The sequence below is a fragment of the Stegostoma tigrinum genome, chromosome 10 (genome assembly GCF_030684315.1).
Source record: "Stegostoma tigrinum isolate sSteTig4 chromosome 10, sSteTig4.hap1, whole genome shotgun sequence".
Taxonomy (NCBI): Eukaryota; Metazoa; Chordata; class Chondrichthyes; order Orectolobiformes; family Stegostomatidae; genus Stegostoma; species Stegostoma tigrinum.
The window spans coordinates 46,297,708-46,311,784 of NC_081363.1; the positions used below are offsets into that span (position 1 = coordinate 46,297,708).

Sequence of the window (14,077 nt, forward strand, 5' to 3'; positions counted from 1 at the left end):
AGCAGTACCTGCCCTCACACAAAACATGAATTACTCTGGGAAGACCAGAAATGCCAGTACAGTGAAACACAGCTGAATCAGGAATCTTTGCATAGTTTCTCAATGCAGGTATTTGCATTTGTAACTTTTCACTATTTGGGTTATCCACACAAACCAGTTTTTTCAAACAACATTAACCAATCTCTAAATTGACATCTGGGTAATAAAATAACATCTATCAGGTGGCGTGGAAACAGAACAACCTTTACCATTGAGATTGTATGTTTCACCTCCACATATTATTTGAACAAGTACACTATAAAAAGGAGATTTGTACGCATGCCTGCATCATTCAGGCTCTCTTCAGCATTTTACATCCTGAATTGTGTTTTTGGTACCAGAAGTATCGGTTTTTTTTTTAAACACGACATGTTTAAAATCCTCATTTTCAAACATTTCAACCATTAAAAATGAGGCTGTTCTGTCTGCAATTTATAACCATAGCCTTCAAATGAGACAGAAGTGATCTTAAAATTTAGTATTTGCTTAAACAATAATCTAAAATTTTATTATAATGATATTGCAGTTATAACTTTCAATGCCCACAAACTTGTGAAGTCATGCATTTCTCATGATAAATCAACACAATTTTCCAACAGTAATCAAAGTAAAAGCATAGTACTAGTGCATACAGTCAATCATAATGGAATCAGTCACAACAGGTTCTGCCTCTGAAGTGCAAAGATCATCAGGCTAAAATTTTCTAACAAAGGACTGCCTCCCCAAACAACTATCAACTGATCTTTCAACGCTTCAATAGACATGAGAGAATTCAGCTTTCCCTGAAGCAGTGTGTGTAATGGCAAGAAAATTAGACCATAAAAGACAGGAGGGGAAGTAAGGCCATTCGGCCCATCGAGTCCACTCCGCCATTTAAATCATGGCTGATGGGCATTTCAACACCACTTCCCTGCACTCTCCCTGTAGCCTTTGATTCCTTGTGAGTTCAAGAATGCGTCGATCTCTGCCTTGAAGGCATCTAATGTACCAGCCTCCACTGCACTCCGTGGCAATGAATTCCACAAACCCACCGCTCTCTGGCTGAAGAAATGTCGTCTCATTTCAGTTTTAAATTTACCCCCTCTAATTTTAAGGCTGTGCCCACGGTTCCTAGTCTCCCCGCCTAACGGAAACAACTTCCCAGCATCCACCCCTTCTAAGCCATACATTATCTTGTAAGTTTCTATTAGATCTCCCCTCAACCTTCTAAACTCTAATGAGTACAATCCCAGGATCCTTAGCCACTCATCATACGTTAAACTGACCATTCCAGGGATCATCCGTGTGAATCTCCACTGGACACTCTCCAGGGCTAGTATGTCCTTCCTGAGGTGTGGGGCCCAAAACTGGACACAGTATTCTGAATGGGACCTAACTAGAGCTTTATAAAGCCTCAGAAGCACATCGTCGCTTTTATATTCCAACCCTCTTGAGATAAACGACAACATTACATTCGCTTTCTTAATCACAGACTCTACCTGCAAGTAAAACTGGAAACATACAGGCATAAACTCTTCCAAGCTTTCCTTTAAATCATAAGTAGTGAATCTTATTAAATGAGTGGAGACTACCTTAATTCCATGTATTTATATCTCACTACTAGCTAGACTCACCTTATTACCAAGCTGTTCACAATTTTGCTCTCCTTCACCGAGAAACAAGACGGCACCAATTCCTGTCATGAAAGTCAGAGTGGTAACCTGGTGGAGGCAGCTCACTGCTCACTTCTTCCAGCATGCACATAACTGTCTGCACCACTATGACCCTGCATGCTTCATGGACACCATCATCTTCCCCACGTGCCCTCATCCGTGCCAGTAGCCATCACCAAGCCACCATCATCACGGTGCCTCTGACAAGGTCCCTCATGGCAGGCTGATACAGGAGTCACACGGAATCAGTGGTGAGCTGGGAAGATAGGTACAGAACTGGCTTGGTCATAGAACACAGTAATGGTAGAAGGTGCTTTTCTGACTGGAAACCTGAGACCAGTGGTGTTCTGCAGTGGTCAATGTTGAGACCTCTGTTGTTTGTAGTATATTGGTGGGAAATAGAGTGGTCTGACTAGCAGGTTTGTGGATGACAAAGATTGGTGGAGCTGTGGATTTTGAGGATGATTTCTGGAGGATACAGAAGGATCTAGATAGGCTGGAGACTCAAGCGGAGAAAAGGCAAATGGAATTTATTCTGGACAAGTGCAAAATGATGATTTTAGAAAGTGTAATGCAGGAGGAAAGTGTACAGTAAATGGCAGAACCCTAAGAAGCATGAACATATGGGGAGATCTGGTATACAGGTCCACAGTCATAAGTGTCAACACAAGCGGATAAGGTGGTCCAAAAGATACATGGTGTACTTGCCTTCAGTGGTCATGGTGAAGAGTAACTGGCAAGTCATTTTGCAGCTACACAGAACTTTAGTTAGGCCACGTTTTGCATACAATATTGTGTACAATTCCAGTTGCCTCTTTAACAGAAAAATATGGAAGCTTTAGTGGGGGAGTACAGAAAAGATTTACCAAGATTTTATCTGATTGGGAGGGTATTAGCTACGACAAGAAATTGGACAAACTTGGTTTGTTTTTATTTGAATGTAGGAGGCTGAAGGGTGACCTTGTCGAAGTCTTCAAAATTATTAGAGGCATGGATATAATCAATAGTTGGAGTCTTTTTCCCAGAATAGAAATGTTAATTACTAGGAGACACAGGTTTTAAAGGTAAAAAGGTGGAAGTTTAAAGGAAATGTGAGAGGCAATTTTGTTTTTTTAACAAGAGTGGTAAGCACCTGGACTGCACCATCAGGAGGTGGTTGTAGCAGATACAACAGCAATGTTTGAGATGCATCTTGACACACATGAACAGGCAGGGTATTAAATAGAGGGATATGGACTGCTTCAAGGCAAGTTTAAAAAGGCATCAGATATAGGCACAGGCTCGGTGGGCCAAAGGGCCTGTTCCTGTGCTGTACCGTTCTTTGTTCTTTAAAAGGTTATGTAAAATAAAAGAGGAGCAACAGAAAGGCAGGGTGGGCACTGGGGACACAGACAGCAACAGGAGACAAAGAGGGCTAGAAGAGGGGGAGTAATTCTGTATCTCAGGTGGATCTAGCAATCACTCATGAGGACACAAAAAGTTGAAACCTTGCCATCTTTGATCCAAAGTCAATTAAACCATAATGAGACTAAATGGTTGCCAGTCCATGCTGAGTAGGTAGAGTAAGTTGAATCTCTGTTTGGAGTGACATTGGCACCGTTCAAAAATTGTGCCTCAAGTATCGTGCGCAGTACATAGTTTATAATAAGTACTTCAACGTCACACTAAAAAAAATTAACCAAAACAGCAACCAAACCTCTTTAACCAAGTTTGCCAATTCTGAACCACTTAGCATTCCTAATATAGGACAGCAACAGTTTGGAGCTGCCACACTTGCACAATCAACTGTAACTATGCAAGGACATGGTTTTGTGATGTTCAAGGGTAGCCTTGATTGAAAGGCAAGGCTACTATAATCATGGATTAATACTCAACACTTTGGTTCTGCAACGTACATCTGGATAAGATGACATTTCTCAAATTTCCTTATCTGGGCATAACAATGGCAGCGTTGTAATACCTCCATGCACATGGTCAGGACATAAGTCACTTTGTAGTGACTGATGTGAAGAGTCAGGAAGACTGGCATTGAAATACTGCTCTATTTCTAATACACCCCACCTCACACATCAGACATGGATATTGTAGTTAGTGAGTTCCTTATGGATTGGCTGCACACAGACAAATACTGAAGAAGAGAGCAATTACATCATCAGCAAATACTGTAATCTTTAGTGGCTGCTATCCAGCCTCTTTAAAAAAAAAAGAGCAGCAGCAGGTGACGATCCCCCAAGCAGGCAGCAAATGATGTCCAGACCTTACGTATACCAATCTTATGATTTTCAATGGCTCTCGGGGCCAGAGTGCAAATATGGACCAAGGATTTCCTATGCCATCATCACCAAACTGCATCTCAGAACACAGAACAGTGCAGGCTCTTTGGCCCATGATGTTGTGCCGACCTATTAACCTACTTTAAGATCAAGCTACCCTGCATACCCTACGTTTCACTATTATCCTTGTATCTATCCAAGAGTCGCTCAAATGTCTCTAATGCATCTGACTCCACTACCACCACTGATAGCGCACAGAACGAACCCACCGCTCTGTGTAAAGAACCTACCTCTGACATCTCCCAATACCTTCCTCCACCTTAAAATTATGCCCCCTCATAATAGTCATTTCTACCATGGGAAAAAGTCTCTGGGTATCTACTTTATCTATGCTGCTCATCATCTTGTACATCTCTATCAAGTCGCCTCTCATCTTTCTTCACTCCAGTAAGAACAGCCCTAGCTCCCTCAACCTTTCCTCATAAGACCTGCCTCCAGTCCAAGCAGCATCCTGGTATATCTCCTCTGCGTCCTCTCTAAAGCTTCCACATCCTTCCTATGAGGAGGTGACCAGAACTGAACACAATTCCAGTTGTGGTCTCACCAATTATTTGCTGCAGCAGACCAACTGCACGGAAGGAATGGATAGTTATCCCAACTCAGTGGCAGTCAAGGTTACAGTCATGTTGTATTTTTCTGTCAGAGGTTTGTTTCAAGGACCAAATGGAGCCCTGTGTAACATTCCCAATTCTCAGCGCAAAGGCATCTAAGGTATTACTAGCAGTCTAAATGAAATCAGTTAATGTTCTTCCTTCATGAGGAGGAGAATCAAGCAGTCTGGTTCTTCATTGTTAAGCTTCCGTTAGAAGCAGGATCCTCTAGGCTGCATCCATTTTCTTTTGAGTGTATCCTATCAGCAACCTGCAGAGTTTGTCAACAGAAAAGGCTTCCATTCTATTGACGCTTCTCTTCGATGTGATCATGGATGCTGGATTTGGAGGTTTGTCAGATATTCTGAAACTGCCATGACACATACATGGCAGAGATGCCACAGGTTCCTGCCTCATTCCGAAGCCCTTGGGCCATGCAAGAATAAATACTGAAAGACAAAGATTACACCCCTCAACGAGGTCAACGAAACCTTTATAATAATCCTCAGACCAATACGTAACTTCAATACAGGTGCCCACCAGGGCTATCGTGGAGGAGGTCATAGGCCTCCTTAAGATGAGGTGTCGATGCCTAGACCTCACCAGAACAGTGTCCCAATTCAGACCAGAAACAACGGTGTTCTTTTTCATTGTGGTGTGCTGTGCCCTTTACAAATAGAGCCAAAGGGAGCATGTCCAGGATACGTAGGAAAAAGGGAATTGATAGTAATCTTGAGGATGAAACATGCAGATGTCATTGACTGTGAGCAACATTCTAGACAGCACAATAGAGCAACGTATAGTCCAGCAGGAGTAGTGAAATCTTCCAACATGAAACAGCTGCATTTGGACTGCCTTTCATTGTGAGATTCATGGCAAGCAGTCCCTGATCAGTCCAAGTGCCCATGGACCTGATTAAATTTGCAGACCTTGAACATTTCAGTCACTGAAGAAATATTTCGTTATAATTGTACACTGGGTATCTTCAGGTGATCCGACACTTTTTAGATGGACACATCATTCAGAATGAAAGTAGAAGCAACATCTAGTGGTGGCATGGTCAGTGTTCTCAAGATTCAGAGAGCATCTGAGGGCTCAGTGTTGTGCAGTAAAGTTTCATGACTGACAGCAGGTTGGGAGCAATCTTCAGTCACCTTCTTACACTCCTTTCATTATCATCAGTTAACGTTCAGCATTTCAGTTTCAGCGTTTGTGTAGACTGCTAAATTGTCCTGAAATGCTTCAGCATTCTAAGATGATGTTGAACTCGACTAGCAGCATTCTGTGTAGCTTCTCTCTTTAGGCCACTGAGCTATGAGGACGAATGGAGATTTGAACTTCCCATTTTACACCTCCACACCTGGAATGGCAGTGCGCTCCCTTGAAAAGTGATTAGTCAGGATCACCCTTTCCCCACAGAAATGTGTGGAATCAGTGATTTTTTATCCTGGCATTCACAAGGTGGGTGTAAATGCAGATGACGTGGGCAGGGCAGGCAGATTTCCGTTATCCTTTGTGTGACAATATACTTGCTGATTTCAAGCATAACTGGTCTAACGCTAAGATTAAAGTTTCTCAACAGGTTTTTACATACACTCAGGTGAATCCCCTATTCTTTTTAAGCAGCACAATTACATCATCCTTCAATTTTCTCTCCTCAGAAATCACGAGATGTTTATACAACTTCATAACCGAGCCTCAAAGTCCCAGTACCATTTTGGCAAATTTGCACAATAACTCCTCAAAAAAGAGAATATGTTTCACTGAAGTTGTGATGGTTAAATCTGACTGCAGCACTCCAGTTTGGGTCTGACCAAGGCTCTGTGCAACTTCAGTATCACCTCCATACTTTTGAATGCCAACGCCCTTGAAATAAAGGCCAACATTCCACCCTGTCATCTTCAGATCAAAAATTGATGAGCTCACAGTGCTTAAAATTGAAATATGCTTGGCATTGTTTTGCCCAAATATTCAGCCTTCAAAGTCCTTTTGGAGCTTTCTGCTCTCATATACACAACAAACTGTGTGCAAATCAGAAGACAAAGCTCCCGATTTGTTTATCCAAGTCATTTGTAATGTATGCCAATGTTGAGATCCCTGAGTAAATTCCTGAGGAATGGCACTGCAACATCCTGCCAACCAGAGAATCTTCTATCTTCATCTTGCTTTCCACAATCATCAACATCAGCTGTTAATTCCAATTGTGTATGCTTTCATTTTTTTGGATGTTACAAGTATATAATACTGAAAAATAAACAGGCAGTTCCTTTAAAGAGCCAGTGAATGGCTCCAATAAATGTCCCCTGTGTAACTGACTTTCTAAGCTAGTGCAGCTATGGCTTGAGAAAGGAGCAACCAAAATAAGAACTCAAATATGGGTAAATAGTGCTTAGTTTACCAAGACTGCAAAAAAAAATCTTTAAAGGAATGGGGAAAGACAGCACTTTCTTCCAAGAGCCAGAGAATTGCTGCAGGATTTGATTGGGTTGTAATCAGCAAACTGGCAGCAGAAAAATGTGAAGGAAAATGGATTGGTTTGTAGACTCTTGGCATTAAGCCAATTTATTAGTTTTATTTATTAGTCTAAAGATTCAACATTTGTTAAATATTGCGCATAAGTGAGACTTCATATTTTTCAAATTAACAACCACAATGATGTAATGGTAGCCAGATGCAGTTTTGCCTCCAATCTCCAAAATTTTAAATATTGCATTATTGTCTTAATTTGAAATACAAGCATTGCTGAAGTTATTACATTATTGCAATAACTGCAAGACAAGGCCACATTTGAATTTAAGTTGTAAACCAATTAAGACAGTTTTGCCCAGGAGGTAAATAGATGATAAATACCAGAAGGCAATATCTTTTTCCGATTCAGAAAACTTCAAATGATTAACTCATCCCAGACAATCCTCTAGTCTTCTAAAGAAAAAAAAAATCAGCTTTCTCCATACATTCAGCCCAAAATAATCCAGCTGGGAATCACATCCTATCCCTGAAACAGGGTCTTGAGTATGTTGTCTTTAATTAAGAATTCAATATTGGGAGACAGATGCAAGTGTCAACCTGGGTGTCAGCTGTGGTTGCATTTCCTTCGGTGTCAGAAGACTATAGATTCAATTCACATGATAGAGAGAGACTGAAACATAAAATGTAGCGGAATGCAATATTATGGGAATATTACACAGACAAGAACATAGAACAATACAGCGCAGAACAGGCTGTTCAGCCCTCGATGTTGCGCAAAGAGAGGTCATTTTCTGCTGAACTGTTAGACAGATGGCCTATCTAAGCTCTCAAGTCGGCAAGTCATGACCTAATGGCACTATTTTGAAGAAAAACAGGGCAATTTTCTCTATCATCCAAGGTAATATGTATTAACAGTCGCTTGGCTGTACAGAACCGGAGTTCTGTTGAATAAAAAGTGAAACCTGCTATCAAAACTATAAGTCCTGCACTTGTCAGGACAGATGCAAGATTACCAAGTTCAAAAAGAACAACTATTTACGGCATTCGATAAATGGAGGTTGACTGTTTGAGAAGTTGACACTGCATTGCAAAGTTGGTACCAATGGGGAGGGTGAATGCACCAACGAACAGTAGCCCCCAAGCATGGCTTGACACAGTCGGTGGCTTCCAAAGGACAGAACTCTGAATGAGTACATGTAATACGTGTAGGAAGCACTGAGCCACATTGCCAGCCCAAGTAATAGCTAAATTGGTTGTTAATGTAATCTGTAGTACACATGGGATTGTTCAGCATGTTCAATCGAATACAACCATGGCAGGGGATGATGGAGGAGGCAGAGGAGGTGGCGGCGGTGGAGGACTGTGTCAATATGCCTTTTTAAAAAAAATTTAAATGGAAAACTTGTGGGATAAATGTTTCCTGGTATATTCTCCATGGTAACACCTCACCCAGAGTCCACTTGCCAAACAGCACCCTTTCTCTCATGCATAATGAAGTGCTGCTCACTTTGAAATTTGGTATTTTTGTATCTGTCCTGATGCAATCATGATGAAAACTGCCTTTTTTCCAGCAATATTCAATATTTATCCTTCAACCATCTGGTCATTGCAGTTTAAGTTGACTGTTATAGAACATACAACAGTACAGCACAGAACAGGCCCTTCAGCCCACAATGTCGTGCCGACCATTGATCCTCATGTATGCACCTTCAAATTTCTGTGACCATATGCATGTCCAGCAGTCTCTTAAATGACCCCAATGACCTTGCTTCCACAACTGCTGCTGGCAACGCATTCCATGCTCTCACAACTCTCTGCGTAAAGAACCCGCCTCTGACATCCCCTCTATACTTTCATCCAACCAGCTTAAAACTATGACCCCTCGTGTTAGCCTTTTCTGCCCTGGGAAATAGTCTCTGGCTATCAACTCTATCTATGCCTCTCTATCTTGTATACCTCAATTAGGTCTCCTCTCCTCCTCCTTTTCTCCAATGAAAAGAGACCGAGCTCAGTCAACCTCTCTTCATAAGATAAGCCCTCCAGTCCAGGCACCATCCTGGTATACCTTCTTTGAACCCTCTCCAAAGCATCCACATCTTTCCTATAATAGGGCGACCAGAACTGGATGCAATATTCCAAGTGCGGTCTAACCAAAGTTTTACAGAGCTGCAACAAGATCTCACGACTCTTAAACTCAATCCCCCTGCTAATGAAAACCAAAACACCATATGCTTTCTTAACAACCCTGTCCACTTGGGTGGCCATTTTAAGGGATCTATGTATCTGCACACCAAGATCCCTCTGTTCCTCCACACTGCCAAGAATCCTAACTTAATCCTGTACTCAGCTTTCAAATTCAACCTTCCAAAATGCATCACCTCGTATCCACCTGCCACCTCTCAGCCCATCTCTGCATCCTGTCAGTGTCCCGCTGCAGCCTACAACAGCCCTCTATACTGTCAACGACACCTCCAACCTTCGTGTCGTCTGCAAACTTGCTGACCCATCCTTCAATCCCCTCATCCAAGTCATTAATAAAAATTACAAACAGTAGAGGCCCAAGGACAGAGCCCTGTGGAACACCACTCACCACTGACTTCCAGGCAGAATATTTTCCTTCTACTAGCACTCGCTGTCTTCTGTTGGCCAGCCAATTCTGTATCCAGACAGCTAAGTTCCCCTGTATCCCATTCCTCCTGACCTTCTCAATGAGCCTAACATGGGGAACCTTATCAAATGCCTTGCTGAAGTCCATATACACCACATCCACAGCTCGACCCTCATCAACTTTTCTAGTCACATCCTCAAAAAACTCGATAAGGTTTGTGAGGCATGACCTGCCCCTCACAAAGCCGTGTTGACTGCATTTAATCAAGCCATGCTCTTCCAGATGGTCATAAATCCTATCCCTCAGAATCCTTTCTAACACCTTGCAGATGACAGACGTGAGACTTATTGGTCTGTAATTGCCGGGGATTTCCCTATTTCCTTTCTTGAAGGGAGGAATTACATTTGCCTCTCTCCAGTCCTCAGGTACGACTCCAGTGGAGAGCGAGGATGCAAAGATCTTTGCAAGTGGCAAAGCAATTGCATTTCTCGTTTCCCAAAGCAGCAGAGGACAAATCTGGTCCCGGCCTGGCGACTTGTCAATCTTAATGTTTGACAAAATTTTCAGCACATCAGCTTCCTCTATCTCTATCCATTCCAGCATGCACACCTGCTCTTCAAAGGTTTCATTCACTACAAAGTTCATTTCTTTCATAAAGACAGAAGCAAAAAAACTCATTTAGGGCTTCCCCTACCTCCTCAGACTCCACACACAAGTTCCCTATGCTATCCCTGATCGGCCCTACTCTTTCTTTAACCAACCATTCTCTTATTCCTCACATAAGTGTAAAATGCCTTTGTGTTCTCCCTAATCCGTTCTGCCAAGCCTTTCTTGTGCCCCCTCCTGGCTCTCCCCAGACCATTTTTGAGCTCTTTCCTCGCCTGCCTGTAATCCTCTAGAGCTGAGCCCTAGCTTCCTCCACCTTATGTAAGCTACCACCTTCTTTTTGATGAGAAGCTCCACCGCTCTAGTTATCCAAGGTTCCTTTATCTTACCCCTTTCTTGCCTGTCTCAGAGGGACATATTTATTCATCACTCGCAACAACTGTTCCTCATGGAACAACTGCTCTCAGTCCATGTTTCCTAACTCATGTCTAATCGCATCATAGTTTCTTCTTCCCCAATTAAATATCCTCCCCTTCTCCATAGCTATGTAGAATGTGAGGAAGTTATGGTCACTATCACCAAAACGCTCTCCCACCACAAGATCTGATACCTGCCCCGGCTCGTTTCCGAGCACCAAGTCTAGAATGGCCTCTCCCCTCGTCGGCCTGACAACGTACTGAGTTAGGAAACCCTCCTGAACACACCTTACAAAAACAGCTCCATTCAAATCTTCTGCTCGAAGGAGGTTCCAATCAATATTGGAAAAGTTAAAGTCACCCATTACAACAACCTTACTACGTCCACACTTTTCCAAAATCTGCCGGCCTATGCTTTCTTCAATCTCCCTGCTGCTACTGGGGGGCCTGTAGTACACCCCTAATGAGATGACTACTCCCTTGCTGTTCCTAATTTCCACCCACACTGACTCGGTAGGCAGATCTTAATCGACAATGGAAGCTTCTGTAGCTGTGTTACCCTCTCTGATTAGTAGGGCTACACCCCCTCCTCTTTTTCCCCCCTCCCTATTCCCGTAGGAAAGGCAACTGTGACTCTAATTTGTAAAAGTATTTAATTGGTTGTAAAGTGCTTACAGATGTCCTAAGGTCTTAAATGCCCTTATAAAACTGTAAGGTATGCATTTTTTTTTTTACATAAGATTTCTTAAAATTAATCTAATTTCTGCACGCTTCATACAGGTGTTTCAGTTAAGAAACTACCTGGAAACAAAATTTCAAGAATGTGCAAACTGCAAAAATGCTCATAATCTACACATTCAGGAATACAAGAATTATTAGATTAGATTAGATTCAATTTAATTATCTATCTTGAACCACAACACAGTTTGAGGATTCCATTCCAACAAATACAGTACAATTTAGTTGAACTCTGGAGAGTTTGTAAAAATACCTCTTGCAAATAATCTCAAAACTTTTAGGGTGAAAAGGAGATAATAACTCAGCAGGGAAATTAAAGTTTCTGTTCAAGGCTCCTATGCACTATAAAATAAGTGAAATATCAAACAAGATCACGTTTACAACTGCATATGAAGTAAAGCTCTGGGTATTAGGGGACCATTCATATCCATAAGTGGATAAGAAATAATTAGTGAAAGACAGTGTACTGTTTGGATCATGTCATAACTTATCCACAGCTATACAAGTTGAAACTGTTACACCAAAGCTGATAGTTACAACATAATGCCATCTCTAATCAAAGGACTGTGAAATGATCCTGAAAATTTAATGATAAATCAAGTTTTCCAACTTTGTACATTGTTTTGAAACAAGGTTGATGCAATGCATGCTGAACATGTTTGTATGTTTTAGGGCTGAACAGGCTTATAGGTTTTTTGGATTTTCAACCAGTATATATCTAAGATGCTCATTCATAACTTTACCAAAGGCAATTATGACATACTGTGGGATGAAAAAATAAAATCAGTTACATGCTACTTGTAAGTCAGCAGAAAATGATCTCAGTAAAATACCTGCTTGTTTTTATACTTTTTCAAGTAGCGAGGAGACACAAGACATTCTGGATTGATGTCTGTTGAATTCTGGTCTGGAATAACCTGAGGATCAGGGTTTAAATGCTGCATCTTCAAAAACGACAAGATATTCTGCACTTCAAGATTATAAGAGCTGTCAGCCATCGTCTTGCCCTTTGATGCTAATCTGCAGGCTGCCATCCACTGTGCATACTGCTTTTCCTAATGAAAGTAATTAAACGGTTAACTTCAAAAGGAACATATGTTACCCATTATAAAAGTAGTTTTGGCCATTCACTTTTTCTTGGATTACAATATTTACCGAAAAGGAATTCTAATTTAAATCATTTACCATGATCATTGGACATTATAAATGTTGCGTTGTGTTCAGACTTTATATCACAGCTCATGGAGGGAGCCTGTCAGTCAGCTTGACAGTTAATAACGGGAAATAAAAGTACGAGATATTTACAGCAATGTTATATTCATTTTTTCCACAATAAATAGGAAAGCTATAAAAGTCTCCACTGGCAACAGAATCAGTGGAATACAATTTCGGTATCACGTACATGTCCTCACAAATAAGAGATGTGCTTTGAAATGTTTCTCATGGTGACTTTTTTTGCAACATACCATCTTAAAGTTCACGTTTTAAAAAATTATTATATCAATATTCACAGCAGCTGTTACCAAATCAACACAATTGGTAAGTGCATATTTATCTTCCATAACATAATCAACTTCTGACTAACCAAAACAACCAGAATCACTAATTTGAAATCTAAACAGGAAATGAAACAGAAATAAGGGTTAACATGAAACTAGAAATTATTTTCAGAGCCTAAATCAGATTTTAAAAGGATCACAGTAAACATGCATTTTCTTTCCAGATAAATGTTCACATGAAATAAATGTAATTTTTTTTTCTTAGAATTAAGCTCCATTTGGATTCTGAAAAGGTGATAAACGCAGGTCTGATACTTACATTATCACAACGGAGCCAAATTTCATTCATCCCCTCTGCCACTGGTATGAGCAACTTGATATTGAATTTTTGGCCAGATATGTTGACATCAGGAGTCACCTCACAACCTGTTGCATGAAGTTATACCAATGATCACTTAGTTTCATGGTCAAGAGTATAAGGATGATTTACTTTAGAAACATATGACTTGTAGATTCAATATGGGAAGTTGGCAACTGATTCATCCATCAGTTTAGAACAAAATCCAAATGAATGTATTGAAATGCTTGGCACCCAGTTTAGAATCAAATGCAGAAAGTAATTAGGTCTTGCCATTCAGAAAAATTCCTGCAGATTATTTAAATACCATTTATTCTTAATTTGGGACAGTAAATAAAATGATCCCAAGTATTCATGCTCTTCTTTTCCATGCTCTTCCCCAATAAGTTAAATGATGCTAGTTCTGCTCCTAGTGAGCTACACAGTTGGTAAACAGAATAGCTGCTTGTATGGGTGCACTGTGACACAGTAAATAAACAGCAGAATTAGGAATATAACAACTATATAGCGTGCTATCAAAAATGCGTAGCACAGTGGCTCAGTGGTTAGCCCTGCTGCCTCACAGCACAAGGGACCTGGGTTTGATTCCACCCTTGGGCGACCATCTGTGGGGAGCTTGCACACTTTCCCCATGTCTGTGTGGGTTTCTTCTGAGTGCTCTGGTTTCCTCCCACAGTCCAAAAGATGTGGATTGGACATGCTAAATTACCCATAGTGCTCAAGGACGTGTATTTTAGTGTGTTAGCCACAGGAAATGCAGGATTAGGGT

General features: G+C 41.1%; 1 protein-coding gene across 9 annotated transcripts in view; it reads right to left on the bottom strand.

Moving 5' to 3' along the window:
- The window catches only part of fermt2 (FERM domain containing kindlin 2), a 146,526-nt gene that overhangs the window by 18,956 nt on the left and 113,493 nt on the right, over window positions 1–14,077 (bottom strand). For all 9 annotated transcript variants that reach the window (XM_059649158.1, XM_048537516.2, XM_048537515.2 and 6 more), the window contains 2 exons: window positions 13,270–13,376; window positions 12,285–12,506 (listed from right to left, as the gene is read on the bottom strand). In XM_059649158.1, the coding sequence (XP_059505141.1) occupies window positions 12,285–12,506; window positions 13,270–13,376 (329 nt within the window). The remainder of the gene's footprint in view (window positions 1–12,284; window positions 12,507–13,269; window positions 13,377–14,077) is intronic.